The 22925-nt window shown below is 34.6% G+C and overlaps 1 protein-coding gene and 1 long non-coding RNA gene across 5 annotated transcripts in view; one reads left to right on the forward strand and one right to left on the reverse strand.

The window, feature by feature from the left end:
- LOC141570705 (uncharacterized) overlaps nt 1–22925 on the forward strand; it is a 99494-nt gene that overhangs the window by 30955 nt on the left and 45614 nt on the right. Inside the window, exon 3 of one of the 2 annotated variants that reach the window (XR_012495136.1) lies at nt 12624–12758. The exons of the other annotated variant lie outside the window; for it this stretch is intronic. This is a non-coding gene — a long non-coding RNA (uncharacterized LOC141570705). Of the gene's footprint in view, nt 1–12623; nt 12759–22925 lie in introns of those variants that run through there. 2 annotated transcript variants of the gene reach the window in all.
- The window catches only part of MAP3K1 (mitogen-activated protein kinase kinase kinase 1), an 81702-nt gene that overhangs the window by 11730 nt on the left and 47047 nt on the right, over nt 1–22925 (reverse strand). For all 3 annotated transcript variants that reach the window (XM_019743245.2, XM_019743253.2, XM_074328930.1), the window contains exons 7-16: nt 17623–17744; nt 16651–16732; nt 16358–16541; nt 13796–14074; nt 10518–10639; nt 8853–8944; nt 8387–8576; nt 6783–8061; nt 6267–6419; nt 5404–5566 (exon numbers count right to left, since the gene is read on the reverse strand). In XM_019743245.2, the coding sequence (XP_019598804.2) occupies nt 5404–5566; nt 6267–6419; nt 6783–8061; nt 8387–8576; nt 8853–8944; nt 10518–10639; nt 13796–14074; nt 16358–16541; nt 16651–16732; nt 17623–17744 (2666 nt within the window). The remainder of the gene's footprint in view (nt 1–5403; nt 5567–6266; nt 6420–6782; nt 8062–8386; nt 8577–8852; nt 8945–10517; nt 10640–13795; nt 14075–16357; nt 16542–16650; nt 16733–17622; nt 17745–22925) is intronic.

Below are 22925 nucleotides of genomic sequence, written 5' to 3' on the forward strand. Positions count from 1 at the left end.
TGACAAGCCCTCAGCTAATCTCATAATTAATGGTGAAAAACTGAAGCCCTTTGCTCTACGTTCAGGAACACGACAGGGCTGTCCCCTATCACCTCTGCTTTTCAACATAGTGTTGGAAGTCCTTGCCAGAGCAATCAGGCAAGAGAAAGAAATAAAAGGCATCCAAATTGGGAATGAAGAAGTTAAATTATCACTCTTTGCAGATGACATGATGCTATATATAGAAAACCCTAAAGACTCCACCAAAAAGCTATTAGAAACAATCAACGAATACAGTAAAGTTGCTGGCTACAAAATCAACGCATAAAAGTCCATTGCATTCCTATATACTAACAATGAAATCTCAGAAAAGAAATACAAAAACAATTCCTTTTGCAATTGCAGCAAAAGGAATAAAATACCTAGGAATAAACTTAACCAAGGATGTGAAAGAACTATATGCTGAAAAGTATAAGACATTTTTGAAAGAAATTGAAGAAGACACAAAGAAATGGAAAGACATTCCGTGCTCATGGATTGGAAGAATCAACATAGTTAAAATGGCCATATTACCCAAAGCAATATACAGATCAATGCAATCCCCATCAAAATCCCAATGGCATTTTTTTAAAGAAATAGAACAAAAAATCATCAGATTTGTTTGGAACCACAAAAGACCCCGAATAGCCAAAGCAATCTTAAGAAAAAAGAACAATAATGGAGGTATCACACTTCCTGACTTTGGCTTGTACTACAGGGCTACAATAATCAAAACAGCATGGTATTGGCAGAAAAACAGACACATAGACCAATGGAATAGAATTGAGAACCCAGAAATAAAACCACATAAATATGGACAGATAATTTTTGACAAAGAAGCTAAAAACATACAATGGAGGAAAGACAGCCTCTTCAATAAATGGTGCTGGGAGAATTGGATAGCCACGTGCAAAAGAATGAAACTGGACTGCTATCTGTCACCATGTACCAAAATTAATTCAAAATGGATCAAAGACTTAAGCATAAGACCTGACACAATAAACTGCATAGAAGAAAACTTAGGTACTAAACTTATGGACCTTGGGTTCAAAGAGCATTTTATGAATTTGACTCCAAAGGCAATGGAAGTAAAAGCTAAAATAAACGAATGGGACTATATGAAACTTAAAAGCTTCTGCACAGCAAAAGAAACCATTGACAAAATAAAGAGGCAACCAACTGAATGGGAGAAAGTTTTTGCAAACAGTGCCTCCGATAAGGGGCTAATAACATGAAACTCAACAACAAAAAAACAAACAATCCAATTGGAAAATGGGCAGAGGACCTGAAGAAACATTTCTCCAAAGAGGACATACAAATGGCAAATAGACATATGAAAAAATGCTCAACATCACTAATCATCAGAGAAATGCAAATAAAAACCACAATGAGATATCACCTCACAGTAGTCAGAATGGCTATTATCAACAAGACAAATATTAACAAGTGTTGGAGAGACTGTGGAGAAAAAGGAACCCTCATACACTGTTGGTGGGAATGCAGACTGGTGCAGCCGTTATGGAAGGCAGTGTGGAGGTTCCTCGAAAAATTACGAATAGAATTACCTTATGACCCAGCAATCCCTCTCCTGGGTATCTACCCAAAAAATCTGAAAACATTTATATATAAAGACAAGTGTGCTCCAATGTTCATTGCAGCTTTGTTTACGGTGGCCAAGACATGGAAACAACCAAAATGTCCTTCAATAGATGAATGGATAAAGAAGTTGTGGTATATATACACAATGGAATACTATTCGGTGGTAAGAAAAGATGATATAGGAACATTTGTGACAACATGGATGGATCTTGAGAGTATAATGCTAAGTGAAACAAGTCAGACAGAAAAAGCAGAAAACCATATGATTTCACTGATATGTGGTATATAAACCAAAACCAAGAAAAGAACAAGACAAACAAATGAGAAACTAAAACTCGTAGACACAGACAATAGTTTAGTGGTTACCAAGGGTAAGGGTGGAGGGGGGGGTGAGAGATGAGGGTAAAGGGGATCAAATATATGGTGATGGAAGGAGAACTGACTCTGGGTGGTGAACACACGATGGGATTTATAGATGATGTAATACAGAATTGTACACCTGAAATCTATGTAATTTTACTAACAATTGTCACCCCAATAAATTAAAAAAAATAAAAAGATATACCCACACACAGAGAAAACAAGGTGTCAACAACATAAAACATGGGGGAGAGGAGTAAATTCGTAGTGCTTTTCAAGTGCAATCGAACTTCAGTGACCAGCAAATTAAAATAAACTGCTATAAACAGTTTGATATACATGAAGCTTAAATCAATCACAGACCAAAACATATAATACACAGAAAAATAAAGGGAAAGGAATCCAAACATAACACTAAAGGAAATCATCACTACACAAGAGAACAAGAGAAAATACAAATCGGAGCAGGACTACAAAAACAAGCAGAAAACAAGAAAATGTTATGAAGTACATACCTATTAATAATTACTTTAAATTCAAATAAATGCTTCAATGAAAAGACACAGTGTGGCTCAATGGATTAAAAAAACAAGACCCATTTATATGCTGCCTACAACAGATTCACTTCAGATATAAAGACATACACAGAAAGTGAAGGGATGGAAAAAGATATTTCATGCAAGTGGAAATGAAAAGAAAGCTGGATTAGCAATACTTGTATCAGACAAAATAGACTTTAAAACAAAGACTAATGAGATAAAGGACATTACACATAATTATAAAAGGATCAATCCAAGAAAAGGATAGAACACACCCAACATAGAAATACCTAAATACATAAAGGGAGAGATTGGCAGTAATACAACAGTAGTAGAAGACTTTAAAAACCCCCTTACATCAATGGATAGATCATCTCGACAAAAATTCAACAAGGAAACACTGGCCTTAGATGACATATTAGACCAGATGGATTTAATTGATATTTTTAAAAGCATTTCACTCAAAAGGCACAGAATATATACATTCTTTTTAAGTCCAGGATAGAATACATATTAGGCCACAAAACAAGTCTCAATAAATTTTAAGAAGACTGAAATCACTTCAAGCATCTTTTCTGACCACAACAGTATGAAATTAGATCATCAATTACAAGAAGAAAACTGAAAAAAACACGTGGAGGCCAAACAGTATGCTACTAAACAATCAATAGGTTAATGAAGAAATCAAAGAGGAAATAAAAAAATTCCTTGAGACATGATAAGAACAATCCCATTTAGAATCGCATCAAAAAGAATAAAATACTTAGGAATAACTTTAACCAAGAAGGTGAAAGACCTGTACTCGGAAAACTAAGACATTGAAGAAAGAAATCGAAGAGGACACATAAATGGAAAAATGTACCAACCATATTCATGGGTTGAAAGGATTAATATTGTTAAAATGTCCATACTACCCAAAACAATATACAGACCGAATGAAATTCCTATCAAAATTCCAATGGCATTCTCAGAATTAGAAAAAAGTAATACTAAAATGTATGGAACCACAAAAGACTCTGAATAGCCAAAGCAACCTTGAGAAAGATACTATAAAGCTATTAATAATCAGAACAGTATGGTATTGGCATAAAAACAGACATATATATCAATGGAACAGACTAGAAAGCCCAGAAATTAACCCTCACTTCTATGATCAATTACCACAAAGGTGGCAGGAATACACATTGGGGAAAAGAGAGTCTCTTCAATAAAAATGGTGTTAGGAAAACTGGACAGATATATGCAAAACATGAAGCTGACCACTCTCTTACACCATATACAAAAGAGACTCAAAATAGATTAAATATATAAATGTAAGACCTGAAACCGTAAGACTCCCAGAAGAAAACGTAGGCATAAACTCTTTGACATCAGTCTTAGCAATATCTTTTTGGAAATGTCTCCTCAGGAAAGGGTAACAAAAGCAAAAATAAATGGTACTACATCATATAAAAGCTGTTGCTCAGTGAAGGAAACCATCAACAAAATGAAAAGACTACTGAATGTGAGAAGATATTCACAAATGATATATCTGATAAGAGGTTCATATCCAAAATATATAGGAACTGTTACAACATATAAAAAAAATCTAACAATCCTATTAAAAAATGGGCAGAAAATGAAAACACTAATTTGAAAAGATACAGGCACAAATGCTGCATTGCAGCATTATTTACAATAGTCAAGATATGGAAGCAACCTAGGTGTCCAACGACAAATGAATGGATAGATGTGTGTGTGTATATATATATAAGCACATAAACACACACACACCCCTATAATGGACTATTACTCAGCCATAAAAAGAATGAAATTTTACCACTTGCAACAATGTGGATGGACCCAGAGAGTATTATTCTAAGTGAAATAAGTCAGAGAAAGGCAGCTACTGTATGATTTCACTTAACATGTAGAATCTAAAAAACACAAAACAAATGAACAACAACAACAAAAAACAGAAACAGACTCATAGGTACATAGAACTGATGGTTGCCAGAGGGAAAAGGGGATCAGAGGAAGTGTGAAAAATGTGAAGGGCAATAAGAGGTACAAACTTCTAGTTAAGTAAGTCAAAGGGATGTAACGTGTAGCATAGGGAAAATAGTCAACAATATCTTAACTGTATAGTGATAGATGGTTATTAAACAGAGTGTGGTGATCACATTGTAAGGTATATAAATGTTGAATCACTACGCTGTACATCTGAAATGAATGTAATATCGTATGTCAACGGTACTTCACTTAAAAAACAACTTGTAAATAGAAATACGTTCTTCAAACACAAAAAGTATGAGAAGTTAAACCAAATACCTACCTATTCATTACACCCTAAGTCATTTATTTTACTGTATATACTACTGCATAATACAAAATAAAATGCTGTCTTTATTCAAGTAGATGACAAAATAGTTCAACTTTATGCTTCAGTGGTAGTTTACTACCACTTCAGTGTTAGTTTACTACCACTATGCTTCAGTGTTAGTTTACTAAAAAAAAAGAAAATTTTCAAGTTATATCTTAATTAATTTTAGTTTTATACTGTCATCTTAAAACATATCTTAAACTTGTCCAATTAATTGATGGCCACCTGGAAAAATATACATAGCAGGTTTAAAAAGAAATGATTCCTATAAAACCATGCTACACAATCATTTTAAAAGAAACAATGAAAAAGTCTAAAAGGTAGAGGTAATGAATGTTTTATTTATATTTAAACAAAAGACAAAGTATTTACAGTTCATCCTACTATGTTAGGGATGATTTTGCTTTTAGGAACCCAAACTATTTAATAAAAGTAAGTGTCCATTAAAATGTTTTTCCTAAATTTAATATCAAGCAGAAAGTTAAATCCATGTATTTAATTTTGTAATTTAAAACACGAACATACCTGCCATCCATTCGATGAAGAGATTATAATTGCTCTTCTCACATGTGGCTCCCAACATCCTAATAATGTTTGGATGATTCAGATGGCTCATCATTCTTATCTCTTCTCTTAATGCTTCCACTACTTCTTCTTGCTCAGATGATGTATTTCTGACATATGTCACCTGTTTCAATTAACATGTTTACAAAGTTTTTGCATTCTAATGAGTTTCTATTTACAGTTGTAACTAACAATGTGATCTAAAATGGACAAACCCAAATTAACTTATGTATTAATAGCAGATGGAATTTATGCTGATGGATGCAATGTAGATACTTTATAAAAAAACCTCGTCAAAGTTGTTTTGATAAGATTCTAGCTTAAGAAGCAGTGAAATACCAGGAAAATGACAAAAAACTGGAACATAGCCAATCCTCCAAAACTGTCTGCAGAGTAAAAAAATGAGAAAAGCCCAATCATGACAGAAGAACCAACATGATTTAAAAATGAAAGCTTTATCATTTTCCTATCTTGATAAGCATGCTCATTATAAAAAGTAAACCACAGAAATCCCAACGTGACATTGCACCAGCAACACTGCTGAAAGGAATAGGAAACCATACCTCTTACTAGCTATAAAAAGCACAAACAAAAAACAAAACCTATATAAATAAGGCCCTTCTTGATGTTGCATCTTAACCATGCTTCAACTTTTAAATAGAATTCATGATGCTTTTGATGCTTTGGCAACATCTACTTTGAAATTTAGGTTTCTGAAAACTTAAAGAACTACAGTATATACATACAGGGACATATCTCTGATTCTTTTTATTTGCTCATGTTTCACTTTTATAAATTTAATCATTTATATGCTCAGTAGATACCTGTTTAACAGCCATTAAAGTTCCCGTTCCAACATCTTGAGCCTGGTAACAAGAAGAAAATGCTCCAAGGCCTATTTGTTGACCTTTCAGCCATTCAGTGTCTTCTCTATAAGGTTGTTTTGCTTTGGTATGTCCTGGTAGAGTCTCTGGTGTCTACATATTAAATGAAAGCAATATTTTTACTGTTATGTTAAAAGAGTAAGAGTCTGTGAAAATAGCCTGGCAAAATACTACTCTTGTTCAGTCTGGCTTCCCAAACCACCTACAAACTTGACTTATGAATGTACAGTGTTGGTAACTAATATCAAATGCCGAGTATCACCATTATAGTATCACCCAGAAATGCCTTTGAAATAGGCAAGTATTTCTGTTCAAACAATGATACAAACATTGTGTATTCTATGTGAAAAACCTGCTTCTAACGATTAACTCCTGTTAAAAGCAGCATTTCTGAATTAAATTTATTTTAGTATGGTCCACAGAAATTCTGGCACCTCTTAAAGACTCTATACTTACATCCTGTTGAATGATGATGATATCATCTCCATTTTCAACCTGTAGTTGAGGAACTGCGGGGAGGGCATCCTGAGATGCTGACATTGCCATGGCAATTGCTAAAGCTTCTTCTTCTTCAGCTTCCATTTTTTCTTTGCACTTTTGATTATGATTCACATCATCTTTGTAGGTATCATCATTTTCATCCTTTTCAGGAGAGAGGACAGCAACTTCTGATTTAAAAGTGACTGTTGTGTCACTTGAAGGCATAGACGCTTCAAGAAGGTCCTCAATACTGGAGTTGAGCTCTGTGTTGACATCTAATTTGCATTTCTCCTCTACTGGGGTGAACACTGTCTCATCACTAGGTATAACAGCACTACTACTGCTGCTACTGCCAAAGCTGTCATCACCTTTGGAAGCACTGCTCAGATCAAGTGTCATGCTATTTTTTGAGGCATCTCCCTGTTTACTTGTATTACCTGGGGTAGGTCGAGATGGCTTTGGCCTGTGTATATTACTGGAGGGCAGAGGTCTTGACTGAGTAAAGATTGGGGAAAGTTTATCTGAGTCTCTGTTTTCGGAACAGTTTCTCTGGAACTGTAGAGAAAACTTGCGCTGTGTTTGAGGAGATGCAGATGGTATTTTGCAGGGAGTGAATCCCTGAGGTCTATGCTTAGAGACATCTGTTGCGGTGCCTGCTGGTACAGGTGGGGCAGATGAAGAAGGGGCTGACAAGGCTGGGAACATTAACTGGGAATGATGAGATAAAGGAGAGGAGTTCAAACACTGACTGTGGGGTCTGCCTTTTGTTTGAACCATTGGCTTTGGCTGCTCCATCGTTGTTGAACTAGAAAGTCCTACCGAAATGCTGGCCAGTCTGTCAGAAATGTCCTCTGAACTGGCACTCAATTTTGTAGCACACAATCCTTTTCCATTTTTTTCTAAATGGTCTGTGCACTCAAGGGAACTGTTCTCTATGGTTTCTGCATAGCTGTTAGGGACAGATGCCTGCAAAAAGCTGTCATGTCGACCATCCAAAGTGTCTTCTACGCCCAGCTGGATGGCCTCAGCGATTTCCACCTCATCTGCAATAGCCATCAAACGACGACGCATCCTGGTAAAATGAGTGGAACTGGAAACATTCAGCATTTCTAACAGTTTTGAAAATACATGGGGTACGGCAGTAACCATTCTCGCAGAACTCAAATATATCCTTCGGGAGAGTTTACCAACCATTGAGTGGGAATTATCAATGGACTGCAAAGCAAAGGTTAAGAGGGACAGCAGCTTCTTATACCTGAAAGGAAAAAAACACATTCAATTACTAGACAAGTTAAAATTACTAGTACTACAGAGAATATACAAATAAAAAGAAGATGGTACTAATTTACAGCTTATAAATTAAAAAAAAATAATAATTTCAGTACAAAGGTCTACATATTTTTAATTAATTAGCCTAGACTTCAGGTTTTTATGTCAATCAAGTATTAAAGTATTAATAATCGACATATACTCTGTAATTTTGTAGTCTTTCATGAATCTAAAATGTGTTCTTGGCAGCTGGGGTGTGGCACGGGGTAGGTAGGCAGAGGAATGTTATATATTTTCAGAAGAAAAGTTACCTGACTTCAACAGGCTCAGCTTGTGAAACATCAGTACTGACAATATGAGGGTAAAACTCAGCAGGAAATTCCAACAGCAGTCTATCTACGAGACAGAGGCGGCCCAGCAGTTCTTGCCAGTTGTTTGATTCAGTTTGGTTTCCAAGAATACAATTTAAGACATAATCAACACCACCAATACCAATGGATCCTATAAAAAGGAAAGTATAATTAAATAACTGAAAAATAGTGATATTAAATTCTAAAACAAAACATCAAATGGCATAAGGCCAAGAAAAATATTCTGAATTACATTAATTTTAAGAATTCCTCTCAGAGTCATATTCTATTTCTAATGTTACAGCTAACTGAATCAATTTACAAAAGTACTTCAAATTCTATAACTTCCCTATATCAGAGATTATGAGATCAGTGCTAAGAAAAATGATAAAACATGCTATGTTAATTTTAAGTAAAAAGTTATTACCAGCTTTAAGTATTTCTCTGCCAACTGCCAATTCGCCTGCTTGGCCTTTGCACAATTCCAATAGTGTTGATATAGACAGCTGACTTGTACGACTAAAAATAAAACCAAGCAACATCAGACTTCAATCTTGGATAAAGTACACATTAAACGAAGAGCAGTAATGTAATGCCTTGTGAAAAGTTGGGGAAAAGTGTTTGCTTTTCTACCACTGAAATCACATTAACAGTGTTGTTATAAATAATAATATTCATTATTAGGTCTAGTTTCATAAATTTTATCTTATCCTTTATGTTAAGCACAGAATCTTCACAACTGGCTCTTGGACACCAAGTATTAATTTAACTATCAAACCAGATAAGATAAAAAGCTTATTTTCATTATCACATCTTGTTAAAATAAAAATGAAAGAAGACTAAGACATTTTGATTTCTGAATTTTCACTAAGAATCTTTTGAATTAAAAATAAAACCTTCCCACCCCAAACCTTTATATTCTCTTATATACCCAGTCAGTTCCAAATATCATAAAATCTCTTTATAATATTTCTAATGATGTTCACTGAAGTAACAGAAAGCAGAAAACACAATAAATACCACAAAAGCACTGAAGTTCTCAGAAAAATACCTATTCTAATAATGAAAAATGATGTGATTTTTCAATGCATTTTTCAAATTGTTAATTTGCCTAATGTTTTCCAGATATTATAGTTCTCTCTAAGATACAAGAAAACCTCTAATACTTTCAATCTGTAGGCTTGTATAGAGAAAACAATGGAGGCAAAAAAGGTAAGACTTCATAAGATGAGAAATAAGTCAAAGCTAAGTACCAAAGTTTTGAGACCTTCTACAAATTTCATCATGTGACTTAGGGAGGAAGACAAATGTTGGACCAAACAGGTGTAATGGCAGAGGCAAAACAAGGGATATTTAACGCTTCTTACCACCTGAGATTTGCTAGGACATGGAGATGAAAACTTCCAAACAACTGTTTACTATACCTATGCTTATTACATGAAAAGTAACCTTTTCCTCCCACTTTATGGAAAGGGAAAATAAAAAGAACTAGTGGTCTAATAAAAGCATAGTTTGTACTCATTTTTTACTATCACCATATCTCACTTCTTTACTTTATATCTAACCCCTTCAAGTAGGGTTACCCTTGCTCTTTGTAGATTTTTAAGGATGTTGCAGGGATATATGGAAATTTTTGGTTGTTATTTGACAAACTGTCATAATTAGAGCAAAATTCCATTACACAGAATATAGCGAAGTGGGTTTTTTTTGTCATGATAATAAGGCAAAGCAGGTGTAATGATTTTATTGGTTCCTATTGTGTGCAACTCATTCTCTAAAATGAAATTATACATATACATATATTGGCTATTGTTCTTATCAACTGGACTTCAGATTAAAAATATTACTTTACAATAAAAGGGAATCAATCACAGTACAACAATGTGAAGGTCTATGCAGTTTGTTAGCCTGGTTTTAGTTGTTGCCATTAGTCCTTCTTCCTAGTCCTTAAGAGCTTTCCGTGTTCCATTTTAATTTCAAGTCTCACATTATAAAACAATATTCAAAGCCTCATTTAATATGGATCAAATGCTCACTAGGTGCTAGTCTTTTAACATAAGAAGTTTGAAGCAGTTCATCAGTAGAACCTTACCTATTGGCGTCTGCGCACTTGACCAGGATGGTGTCTACCACTGGCCGGAGGAGTCTCTGCAGTTTGATTCTTTCTGCCAGACTATGGCAAGGAGTATATACTAGCATGGCTCTTAACGTTTTCTGGGGTGAGGTGGGGTGGGTGGGGGGGAATAAAACTGAAGGTCAGTTTAACTACATTTAAAAAGCATCAGAGACAATAAGCTAACCTCAGACAATTTGAGAAACAAAATAAATGATAGGACTAGACTATAACCCATAAATCAAATTAAAATCCGTGATACAAATAAATAATTAAATAAATAAATAGATGGGATAGAAAGGAATTCTTTGAGCTATATCTACAATTTTTAAAAGTCCAAATTAGTTTCAAAATGAAAGCTTAAAAAATTGTTTAAAAAGAAACAGAACAGGAAGCAACCTGATAGAGCTCCCAATGGCCAATGCAGGAATAATTTGAGCAACAAAATAAATAACTGGATAACTCACCGAATAAAATAAATACCTGAGTCTCTATATTGACACAAATAAAAAAATGAATAAAGACATAAATGGGTGTTAAGAGACAGCTCTTCTTTATAGAAAAATTCCAATTAATGCAGAATGAAAGAGGGAAACAGAAAATCACCATTATAACACCACAGTAATAATTTGTTGTTGGCAAGACCACTGATAACTGCTAAAGTAAGTGGGCAAAGTTTTGAAAAGAACAGGATATTTGTATAGTCTCAAAGTATCTCCTCCAAGAGACTTATTAGTTTTACAACAAGAAATCCCATAGCTATCACCTCAACCAAGTGATGAAGGTGACATCACCAATAAGAAACCACACTGACACCATGTGCTCCCTGACAGGAAGCACTGCACTAAGAGGGCACATCACTTCTGGTATTCTTGCAAAACAATGCATAAACTCAATCTAATCATGAGAAAGTATCAAGTAAACCCCAATTGAGGGGCATTCTTCAAAATAACTGGCCTGTACACTTCCAAAAGTGTCAAGGTCTATGAAAGCCAAGGAAAGATTGAGGAATTGTCACAGATAGTAAGAGATTAAGAGGGCATAATAACTAAATGCAATATGAGATTCTGGATTGGACCCTAAAACACAAAAAAGACATTAATGGAAAAACTGGTGAAATCTAAATAAAATCTCCACTTTAGGTGTAAAGGACATTTGGGACAATTAGGGATATCTGAATATCTTTATAATACAGAACAGTATTATTATCAATGCTAAATTTCTCAAGTCTGGCTGATTGCATTGTGGTTATATGGTAGAGTATATTTTTTCCTAAGAGATACATTCTAAATTATTTGAGGTGAAGTGTCACGATGTTTGCGGTAACTCTCAAATGGCGCAGTAGAAAATTCTATATGGGGAAGGGGAAAAAGGAAGGGCAGAGTTCTAAGGGCAGGAACCATTTCTTCTTCCACTGTGCCTGGAACATTAAATAACTGCAGCAGAATCAGAATATAGTATCATTCACAGAGTCCTTGCACTCTAGGAGCTCACAAACTAGTTGGGAAATCATCTGAACTTAAGAAGTGACAACCAGACAGGCATTGAGCAGTCAAGTATGTCTGAAGGTTTGTGTTGGAAATAGTAAGAGGTAAAAAGTTGGGCCAAGAACATTTTTATTCTACAGTATGCTGGTCTTTATACTATTCTATAGTATGCTGGTCCCTCAAGATGCTACATGAAAAAACAGACCGTCGTAAGATAAATTTGGAAAATAATGCATCCTACCCCTTACTCTTATAGATTCCCAATGTACATTAGCTTATTGGAGGTTCCTAGGGGCCTTTCAGTGAACAGATAGATCCATTTAAACTCATGTAATTCAGTGTTCATCAATTTTAAGTGAACCTAGAACTCTTTCTTCAGGGAACTTTTCATAATCCTGCCAAACTTCTACAGAACATGCTTTAGGAAATGCTGCTGAAACAGTAACCTGTAAAAGTTTCTGAGCTGGGGAATAATCAAATGGGTGTTTAAGGAATAGTGGTGGCTGGTATATATTCGATGTTCTTACATAGTACTAGATATTTTGGATAAACGTTTCTAATTCAAACTCAAAAGGTAAACATTTCCATTATTTTATAGGTGAGAAAGCCGAAATTGAAGAGTCCTAAAGTCACACTGCTAGCAAATGGAAGAACCTGAATTTGTATCAAGGTCTCTATAATCTTGACCATATGGCCAGATTGTCTGGGCTAGTCCCAATTTAACTAGCAGGATTATTCAAGTATCCCAGTTTGGATGATAAATTTTGAGGTCACTCAATTCTGACTCCAAATTCATGTTCATAACCATCATACTACACGACCTCTCAGGTATAGCTGTCACAGGATGGATTAGAAAAAGACTGAAAGTGAAAGCAGAGAAATTAATGAGTTTGAAAACCAGACTAGATAAGCATTATTCTAAAGCAGTGGTTCTGAATTGGGGATGATTCTGACCCTCAGAGACCATTTAGCAATGCCTGGAGACATTCTTGGTTGTCATGACTGGGGGGCAGGAGAGGGGGGCTGCTACTGGTACCTAGTGGGTAGAGGCCAGGGATACTGCTAAACGCCCTACAATGCACAGGACAGCACCCCTGCCCCCAGTGAATCATTATTTGGCTCAATAGTGCTGTGGTTGAGAGACCCTGTTCTAAAGATATACACATACACACACACACTCAAGATGGAGAAAGTCAAATTAGCCTCCAAGATTACAAACAGAATAGCCTCTTCATTCCATCCCACTCATGAAAGACAACTGCTAACAGGTTAAACTAGAAAAACAACCCAGTAGTAATCTATGTCATGGAACCCTCTTCTGTGAAAACACTTCTGAATTTCCATACAACAAAATTTGTTAAAAACCAGTTCTCTTTAATGTCTACTCATATCAAGTTAAAAAAAAAAAATCAAAGTAACTTTGATCACTTTGCTATCCCATAAAGTATTTTTAATTTGGTCATGAGTAAGGTAAGGAAAATGTAAAGATATCAACAGCAAGACACTGCTACTTTAAGGGAGAAAAGTAAACAGTATATAAGAAAACTTGAACAGATTAATAAGTAATATCCAGATGAAGTGAAATCCAAATGAAGAGATTAAATGGAAAATTGTAATTTCCTGGGATTATGGAATAAAAATAAAATTTGGATTTTCCAAAATTAAATTAGGGAAAGTAGTTTTCCTGGGGCTTAAAAATGGTTCTCTATAAACTACCAAAACCCAACCAACCAACCCACAGTGCTACGGTTATGGAATAAAACTACTTACTAAAGCAGCAACGTACACTTTGTAGACAGGGTCAGCACAGACCATTGACAGCACGTTGCAGCACGCCTCCACCACGTCACCTGAGATACTGGTCTGAGAAGGCCCACTGGCACCTCCAGCACTCGAGCTGCTTCCACCATTGCTCCCCGAATTTCCAGTGCTCTCCCCATTTGCCAATAGCAGAGCCCCACTAACATCATGGGAAAGACGTCTGAGAGCCATCTCTCTTACATTCCAGTTTCTAGAAAATAAGCAGCCAACGAGTTCCATTCCAAATACCTATAATCAAACAAATACAATTAATTCAATGTGAAGCAAAATTAATCAACGTGAAGCATTTTGAATTAAGCATGATTTTTTTGCTACTAAAGGAAAACCGAACATTTCTTAAACCTTCCCCATACTACACAATTTCAAATATGTCCAGCCACTTAAAAATCATAAGAGGAACTTTATATTCAAGTTTAGCGGGTAATTATAAAAAATCCTTAACATTTATTAGCTCAACTAAAATTAAGAGGCCTCCATTAAGTAATTAGATAGACATATGTTTGTGTATATGTACCGGGGGTGCCAAAAAAATGTATACAAGTGGACACTTTGGTCAACGTTGCTCAAGCAGTAGTTTGCCATAATCAGAAGTGTCTGGACGCTGATGGTAACCACTTTGAGCACCTCTTGTAATTGCAGAAGTCAAACGTGACTTGTATGCATTTTTCGTTATTGGTATATATTGAGTATTACAATTTTAATATAGTTTTCCTTTCTTAAAATGTGTATACATTTTTTTGGCAACCTCTGTATATGTGTATATATTTTATACATACATATATATACGCTTATTTCTGTATTCCTATGCTTACCACAAAAACAAAACAAATCAGTGAAGAACCCCAACTTTGTGTTCGTATTAAGGCAGTCTACAGAGAAAAAGCTGAAGCAAGATCGAGAAAGCCAAATCAAGAAAGACCCTGGAGTGCTGTATTCAAGAGATATATAAAGTATTTCTCCTGCAGGTGATAGTGGTAAATCAAAGGCTTTTACTTGATTTTTGTCTTCTATAAATGATTAAAGAAAAATACCAGATAAAATACGTGGGACTATAATTAATGGAGTGGAAAAATCAAAGACTAAAGAAAAAAATTCTTGTGTTCAAACCAGACAAGGATAATGATGTAACTGTAATTAAAATGCATGTAACTACAGTCACTACCATGCCTGCAAAGGCAGAGAGTCCCTAAAGAAAGGAAAGGGTACATGGTTTTGACATTACAGGCCAATTAGCTAAAAGTAAACTTAATATCTAAATTATCATATGTAAAATTTCTAAATATTAGAGATGAATAGACATAATTTGGGGGAAAACAAATCATAACATATTAACGTGTTTTGTTATAAAGTGATAGTAAAGGAGAATAAATTAACTAGAATATAGTGAACTTATTATATATACTTATTTCTGTACTCCTATGCTTTTAAAATAGCATACCACTATCTAACTCTCAATTCTGTCTTACATAATATGCTTAATAAAAAAACTCGGAATATAGAGCCTAGTCCAACCTACAGCTTAAGCAAAACAAACTACACCACTGCCTTGAAAGAATGGCCTCCAACAGCTCAGTATCAAGTTGAGAGTTGTCTTGAAGACTCATGAAGGGGCAGGTGAGGGCCTACATTAAAGACCATTAATGAACTATATAAAGGAAGTAAGATATATTTATTAAGCTTGCAAATTTTAGTAGATTCATAATAGACTGCTAACATGCTAAGAGAATTAAAATCTGTAAGACACAATATGAGAAAGTAAACAAATCCTAATGATATACAAGTTTAATTGGGTTAGTGTGTCTGTTTACTAATTTAAGAGTATTAAACAGAATTTAACAGATTATCAAAAATATTTTACTCTGCTTTTGTCTACTGAAGACATTGGTTTTGGATTATATTTTTTTTTAAAAAAGGACTAATTAAGCATTTAACAATGGAAATCATTAGAAACCAACCAACTAACCAACTGAAATTCCAATTTACCGGGATGAAAAGCATTAATGAGAAGAGAAGGTAAAGGAATGGAAATTGTCCTTACAAATAAAAATGACTAAGATAAGGTAAATACCATGTTTCTCTTATTCATCCACTCACCAATTATTAAGCCCCTATTACATGCCATGGGGATGCAGAAAATGAGAAGTTGAGTTTAAATGGCAAGAAGAAAAATGACAGAAATTCTTAGCAGGCATGCCATTATACATTCGAACAAGTTAGCACTGAAGGGGTCTACTATCTATCTTTGGATAACATTTCATGGCTGTTAGTTTAGAAAGAGATGTTTCTAGAGATGGGAGATGACAATACAAAGAATTTTTGAAATTTAAACTCTATAATAAGCAGCATAGTAATACCAAAGGTAAAATTAAATTTTCCAATGGAATAAGAGGCAAGCAATCCCCATGATGGAGGCAAGCAAAAGTACTTTCTGAAATTATAAACATCTGGGGAGACAACTACTTTAATTGGTCTATAAAGTTTCTTTGAGAAATGAAGAACAAGACTACCTACCTGAATCCATGGCTCAGCTAAATCTTTATAAGCAGGAGGAATCTGCTGAGTTCCATAATGAGTAAGGTTAAAATTGCTCTCCTGGTTCCTTCGCTGTGGTCCAGCCAAAGGCTGCTGCTGTACAGTTTGCTGCTGTGCAGCTCGCAGGGAAGAAGGGGAATCCACAGGGCTTGACAACTCGTGACTAAATGAAAAATAAGCAAAGCTTGCTAAAAATAATGAACAAATTTAAATAACACTTTGAGAACAGTTTTTTTATTAAACATATCCAAGGCATTAATTCTAAATATTACCTGTAGAAATCATGGGATCTCCACTTAGACCTACAAAGGGGACATATTAAAGGTTCTTTATTTCTTCTACATTCTTCTGCCCCTGAAAAATCAAATAAAACAAACCTTATTATATGTAATAATTGTTCATTATGGCTAGTACAGGATTTATATGGAAGGAACCTCAAAAAAATAATCTGACATAGTATTTACCTATAAAAGCAGGCAAACACAGCAGGTTAAATTATTCTGATGCTCATACCTTTTGCAAATGCTATTTTATTAGTTATAACATGTACTTTGTTTACTACTTTTCAAGTCATCTGCCCACTTGATTACCTGGTAATGTTATTCCAAACCTTGCTTTGATGTTACCCTCTCTGTAACGCCTGCACAGGCCTTCTTCTACCTCTTTCTCTCCATGTATACCTTCCAGATCAGAATTAGGTTTCTAATTCTGTGCACTCCTTCCATTACCATAGGTATCACACTCTATTACATTTCTTGGCTAACACAGCTCATCTCATAACAGATCCTAAACTCCAATTTGATGAAAACTTCACATAGGGCCTACATATACTTCTTTTCTTCTCTCATCAATTTCCTCAAAAGCCATGTTAAAATCCTAAATACACAGTTGACCCTTCAACAACCACCCCGCAGTCAAAAATTCATGTATAACTTTTGACTCCCCAAACTACTAATAGTCTACTGTTGACTAGAAGCTTCACTGATAATGTAAACAGTTGATTAACACATATTTTGTATGTTATATATACTATACTGTATTCTAACAATAAAGTAAGCTAGAGAAAAAGAATACGTTACTAAGAAAATCATTATGAAAGAGAAAATACATTTACTGTATTTATTGAAAAATATCCACATTTAAGTGACCCGCGTAGTTCAAACACGTGTTGTTCAAGGGTCGACTGTGGTTAGCTTACGGAGTAACCACGCTGAGTAAGCAGAGGGAGAAAAAGAGCCACGTACAAATTGACATGCAGTGGTGGTGCAGCTTGTTCCTGCAGCCATCTTCGCACACTGTAAGACTTTCTTCATCAAGCATGCCCAACAAGCAAATAGGACACATCTGTTCCTCTTCATCTTTTATACTATAAGGAAGAAATGAAAGCGTTAAACACAAAAGAATATAACAGAATTAATACCATATGCTACACGTAATTTTGGCTTTAGAATATGAAAAAAGTAGAAATTCTTGTTTAGGAGCATCTTATATATATACCTATTTGAGAAATGTTTATTTCTCCTATTAATATATAATTTTAAATCAGATTCGCACCACTGTGTATTTATAGATGGTGGGTATGAGTTAACCTTTCCTTGCTATGAATACAATTCCATATATGAAGTATTGCTATAAGGTTTGAATGTACAAACATACTACACGCCAACAGTTTCAAGATTTCAAGTACTGGAAGGGACCTTAGATCTCATCTATTCTATATCCTAAGTTTGACAGACCATTTCAGACACCTTTGTTGGGTGTATAAACTGGTCCAACTTTCCCAGAAACAAATTTAGAAACGTTGCATTTTAAATGCATATACAACCTTTCAACTAGATTTCTAGGAATATATCATAAGGAAATAAAGAGACAATAAAGATGTATGTATGAAAATGTTCACTAGTATTATTTAGCAAAATGAACCAAATGAACATCAAAAAGACGTTTAAAAACAGTACACCCAGACACTATGAAGCTTTAAAAAGGATCAAAGAGATCTGTAAATAATGACAAAGATATCCACAATATACTATAGGGTGAAAAGAGCAGGTAACATGATAAAATTCTAACTGGTATAGAATGATTCAAGTTATGGCAAAATTGCAACTTCACTGTGTATATTTGAATTGTATATATAAATATTCCCAACATACAGAGTGCTTTTAAAAATCAGTAAGAAAAATACTAATAATTCACTTGTAAAATGGGCAAAGAAGATAAAAAGGCAATTGAAATAAACCAATAGCCAATAAACCAATAATAAACCAAATAACCAATAGCTAATAAATACGAATTTGCTACTATTTCTTAAAATACTAAATGTACATATCCATGACCTAAAAAACTGTGCAGCCCAGACTGGAGAGAGGGAATTGTATGTTTTGTTTTATAAATTTTTGTTTGAACCTTCATGATATAAGTAGCTTTTAAAATCAATAAAAATATTTCCACTGCAACACGAAGACAAGGCTCTGTGATGTTAAGTGAGTTGCCCAAGATTATAAAATCGGTTTGTGGTAGACCTATCATTAGGCTTTAATTTGAGATTATCCCATAACCTACCTATCCCTACAAATTCCAGAGCCTTGGCTAGCTCAGGCATTCCCCTGGGCCCAGTCTTACCCTTGCACTATCTCAAGCTGTATTTCCTGAAAAACAGGTCTGACTGACTGACAGACAGCAAAATAACAGTTCCCCCAAAGAAAGCTCTACAAACAGATCAGCAAAGTCACAATGTGTGATTCCTGAAGTGAAGGCACACTTGCTGGTCTCTCTCCCTCCCGATTATCTGCCCCATCTCTTTATCTCTTTTCATAATTATGAAGCTATGTAGAATGGGGAAAAGCTATCAAAATATGCATGTATTAATGACAAAAATTACCGGAAACATTACAATAAAAATATTAGTGGCAAAGATGATCCAAGGTCAACTAACTTTTCAAATAATTACATCAAGATTAGCTTATTCAAAAGATTTAAGTAGAGGAAAAATAAAAGTTCACTACTTAGTCAAATTGTAAGTATAACATTATTACTACTTAAATGCTTTTCTGACTTCAAAACAATCCATACAGCCCTTTTTTCCAAGTACATATTTTGTAAACATTATTCAGATCATTTATCTGTATACATGTACATATTCTTAAAAATTTTTTATCATAAAAATTCCACTTGTCATTCAAGTCCTCATATACATAATTTTTAATGGCAACATAATATCCCACAAACTAAATTGATCCTAACTACTTAAGCATCCACTTATTGTTGGACATTTGAGTTGTTGCCATATTTTCACTTTTTAAGAAACCATTAGAAACAACTTTGTGCCACTTTTTTCACATTTCAGATTTTCTTTTTAGCACAATTTTTTCAGAAGGAAAATCATTTTAAAAGATAGCAGGGATTAGCAAACTACAAGGGGATCAAACTAGCCTGTGGCCAGCTTTTGTGAGAAAAGTTTTCCTGAAACACAATCATGCCCATTCACATACAGTCTATGGCTACTTCAGCTACAAGGGCAGCTATGACACAGACCCAATACTTACAGTGTAAAAAGTCACCTGGAATAATACCACCTATTAACCACTACAGTTTTTACTCATTCCAATATTTATGCACCTATAATACATTTTATATATAAAAAATTTTATATATAAAAACTGGGTTCATGTATGACATATAGTATTATTACCTGGATTTTGTTTCACAGCATTCAATATTCTTCAAAAGTATAATTTTAATGGCTGCCTGAACTATTTATAACATGAGTATACTTAAATCATTCACTTGCTAGATATTTAAGTAATTCTAAAGTTTTCACTGTAACAGTGTGAGAAACAGCCATATATGTAAGTCTTATGCATTTCTCAGATTAAAACTTTCTTCTTAAAAACAAAAAGTGCATTTACTGGATCAATGAATATAAACATTTTAAAAGGCCACTTTTTTCCAGAAAGGCTATACCACTTTACATACAGTGAACCATATCCTTATAAGAATTGAACTGCCTCATTACAAAAGTGTCCACTAAGTCTGTAAATAAATCTGGTATTTTTTTAAATGAGCATTTCCTTAGTTATTAGGTTGATTGAACAACTTTCATACGTTTGTTAGCCCTCTGAAATTCTTCTTTTGTGAATATTCTCTACCTGCCCTTTCCCCTTTAATGTACTGGATCCCTAAGTTCCTGTTTACAGCTTTCATTTTTTATTTGGTAAGGTTTTGTTAATTTTTGTAAGTATATTCAATTTGTCTCAATTCTGTTTTTTTCTTATATACCATTTAAAATTAATACAATACAATAAAATATCCAGATAAATTTCTTTTTTTAACTGAGATTACATGAAACATTAACCTACTTACCTATACAATATAATACAATATAATCTCAGTATATCAAGATTACAAACCATTCTATGGTTCCCCCATGGATACACTAATCCAAAAGAACTAATAAACCGCCCATTTTACAGCCAGCGTGTATCTGGAAGGTACCTTTCTTCATCTTGGAGAGAAGCTTTCTATTTTAACTTTGGCTATCTGGTTTAAGCATTTTTTTCCAAAATAAAAAGCTACAGAAATGTCAATCAAAAGGAGAAAGGCTCTAGAATAAGTTTAGGGCAGGAAGCTTGAGAAATAAAGCTCACTTTTTCATTCTGTTTAGAAGAGACAAGGGGTAAGAGCCTTGAACTAGAAGTCAAGATACTCAGGTTCTGGTTCTGCCTTTGCTCAACTGAGCTGCATGACCTCTTTTGGCTTCACTTATCACTGAACAGGATAAACTAGAAAATCTCTAATGTCCCCCAAAACCCGTTAAAACTCTGTGATTCTAAAATCAATTTACTGAATCAAAAATAAGAAAATTCATTTCCTTTCTCAATAGATGGAAAAAAACCTCTCCCTCAATTCTTTTCTTCATCAGGCCCTTGTCCAGATATCAGTAGTTTCTATTCTTCATGAATTCTGAAGTAGTTACAGTACTTAAAAGATTGAAGGGATGGAGATGGGACTTAATCACTTAGACCACTGCTTCTCTAACTAGGGTGCCTTGGGAACATATAGGAGGTACCCTTGTAAGAGAAGCAGCACTCCTTTCTGGAGTAATTTAAAAATCTTATTTTTATATTAAAACCAATAAATAAAACCAGTAATCTTGGAAAAAGAAAATTCACATGAATTTTTATGATAATACCTTGTTTCCCCGAAAATAAGACCTAGCCAGACCATCAGTTCTAATGCGTCTTTTGGAGGAAAAATTAATATAAGACCCCGGTCTTATACTATTTAAGACCCAGTACTATAGTAAAATAAGACCTGGTATTATTATATTATTAATTACATAATATTATATGACTGGGTCTTATATTAATTTTTGCTCCAAAAGACGCATTAGAGCTGACTGTCTGGCTCGGTCTTATTTTCAGGGAAACACGGTACTAAAGACGCACACACTGTACAGAAGGCAATGGTAGGTAAACCACTGCTGCATTTTCTTTTTCCTTCTCTTTGTTTTACCATGAAAAACCTACGATGAGACAGTCCAAAATGAAATATAAGATAGTGCTGAAAGATGAGACTCCCAGGTCTAAAAGCACTCAAAGTTAGTAGGAAGAGCAGAGAACAAGCATGAATAGCATTGTTGCTAATAACGTCGCTAGACCAAAGCCGTAAGGATGTCTAGTGGCTGATGTGCACAAAAGCAGAAAGAATGATGCTGTACAACACATAATTGGAACACGGAACGAAAGCATGAACCAAGGAAAACTGGAAATTGTAAGGATGGAATGGCTCCATAAAAGAAGCCATAGGCATGAGTCTACAGAGGCTGTGCAAGGCTGTGAGGACAGGGCATTGTAGACATCACTCATTCACAGGGTTGCCAGGAGTTGGAGCTGATTCAACAGCACATAACACACACTAGAGACTTGAAAAAATTTTCACACCTGTTATTTTGGGCTGCATTCAGATCCTTCAGGGTTATGAGTTCATTCTTATCAGCAACTAGGCAATGGAAAAGCTTGAGAAGCACTGCAGATTTTAAGTAACAACTGTGATTAACAGCTACTGTATCTTTTTAATTACAATTGATTAGTCTATTTGTTTAGAAGAGCATGCTTATGTTCTCACACTTGAAATGGCCTGTAATGAGAATTCCCTGAAAGTATCTATGAAAGAAGCAGTGATGCTACACAATTAAAAAATCCTACATTTGAAAGTGATTTGCGGAAACCACTTTCCCTTCCGTTTATAAAAGAACTACAGACATATTCTTTACACATCCTCAGCTTCATTATCTGCACAACAGCGATAAAACCTACCTAATGAGGTTGTAAAAACAGAATAAGACAACATATTAGGTGACTGAAGCAAAGTAATGACTAATAAACAGTAGTCACTTATTATTTTATACCTGCCACATGTTTCTTGTGAAATGGACATTTATTATATTCTGATATTTAAGGTGCCATTTTTCAACATGATAGTTTTCAGGACAAAATGTCTGCGCGCGCGCGCGCGTGTGTGTGTGTGTGTGTGTGTGTACACACAC

The sequence above is a fragment of the Rhinolophus sinicus genome, linkage group LG03 (assembly GCF_036562045.2).
Source record: "Rhinolophus sinicus isolate RSC01 linkage group LG03, ASM3656204v1, whole genome shotgun sequence".
NCBI lineage: Eukaryota > Metazoa > Chordata > Mammalia > Chiroptera > Rhinolophidae > Rhinolophus > Rhinolophus sinicus.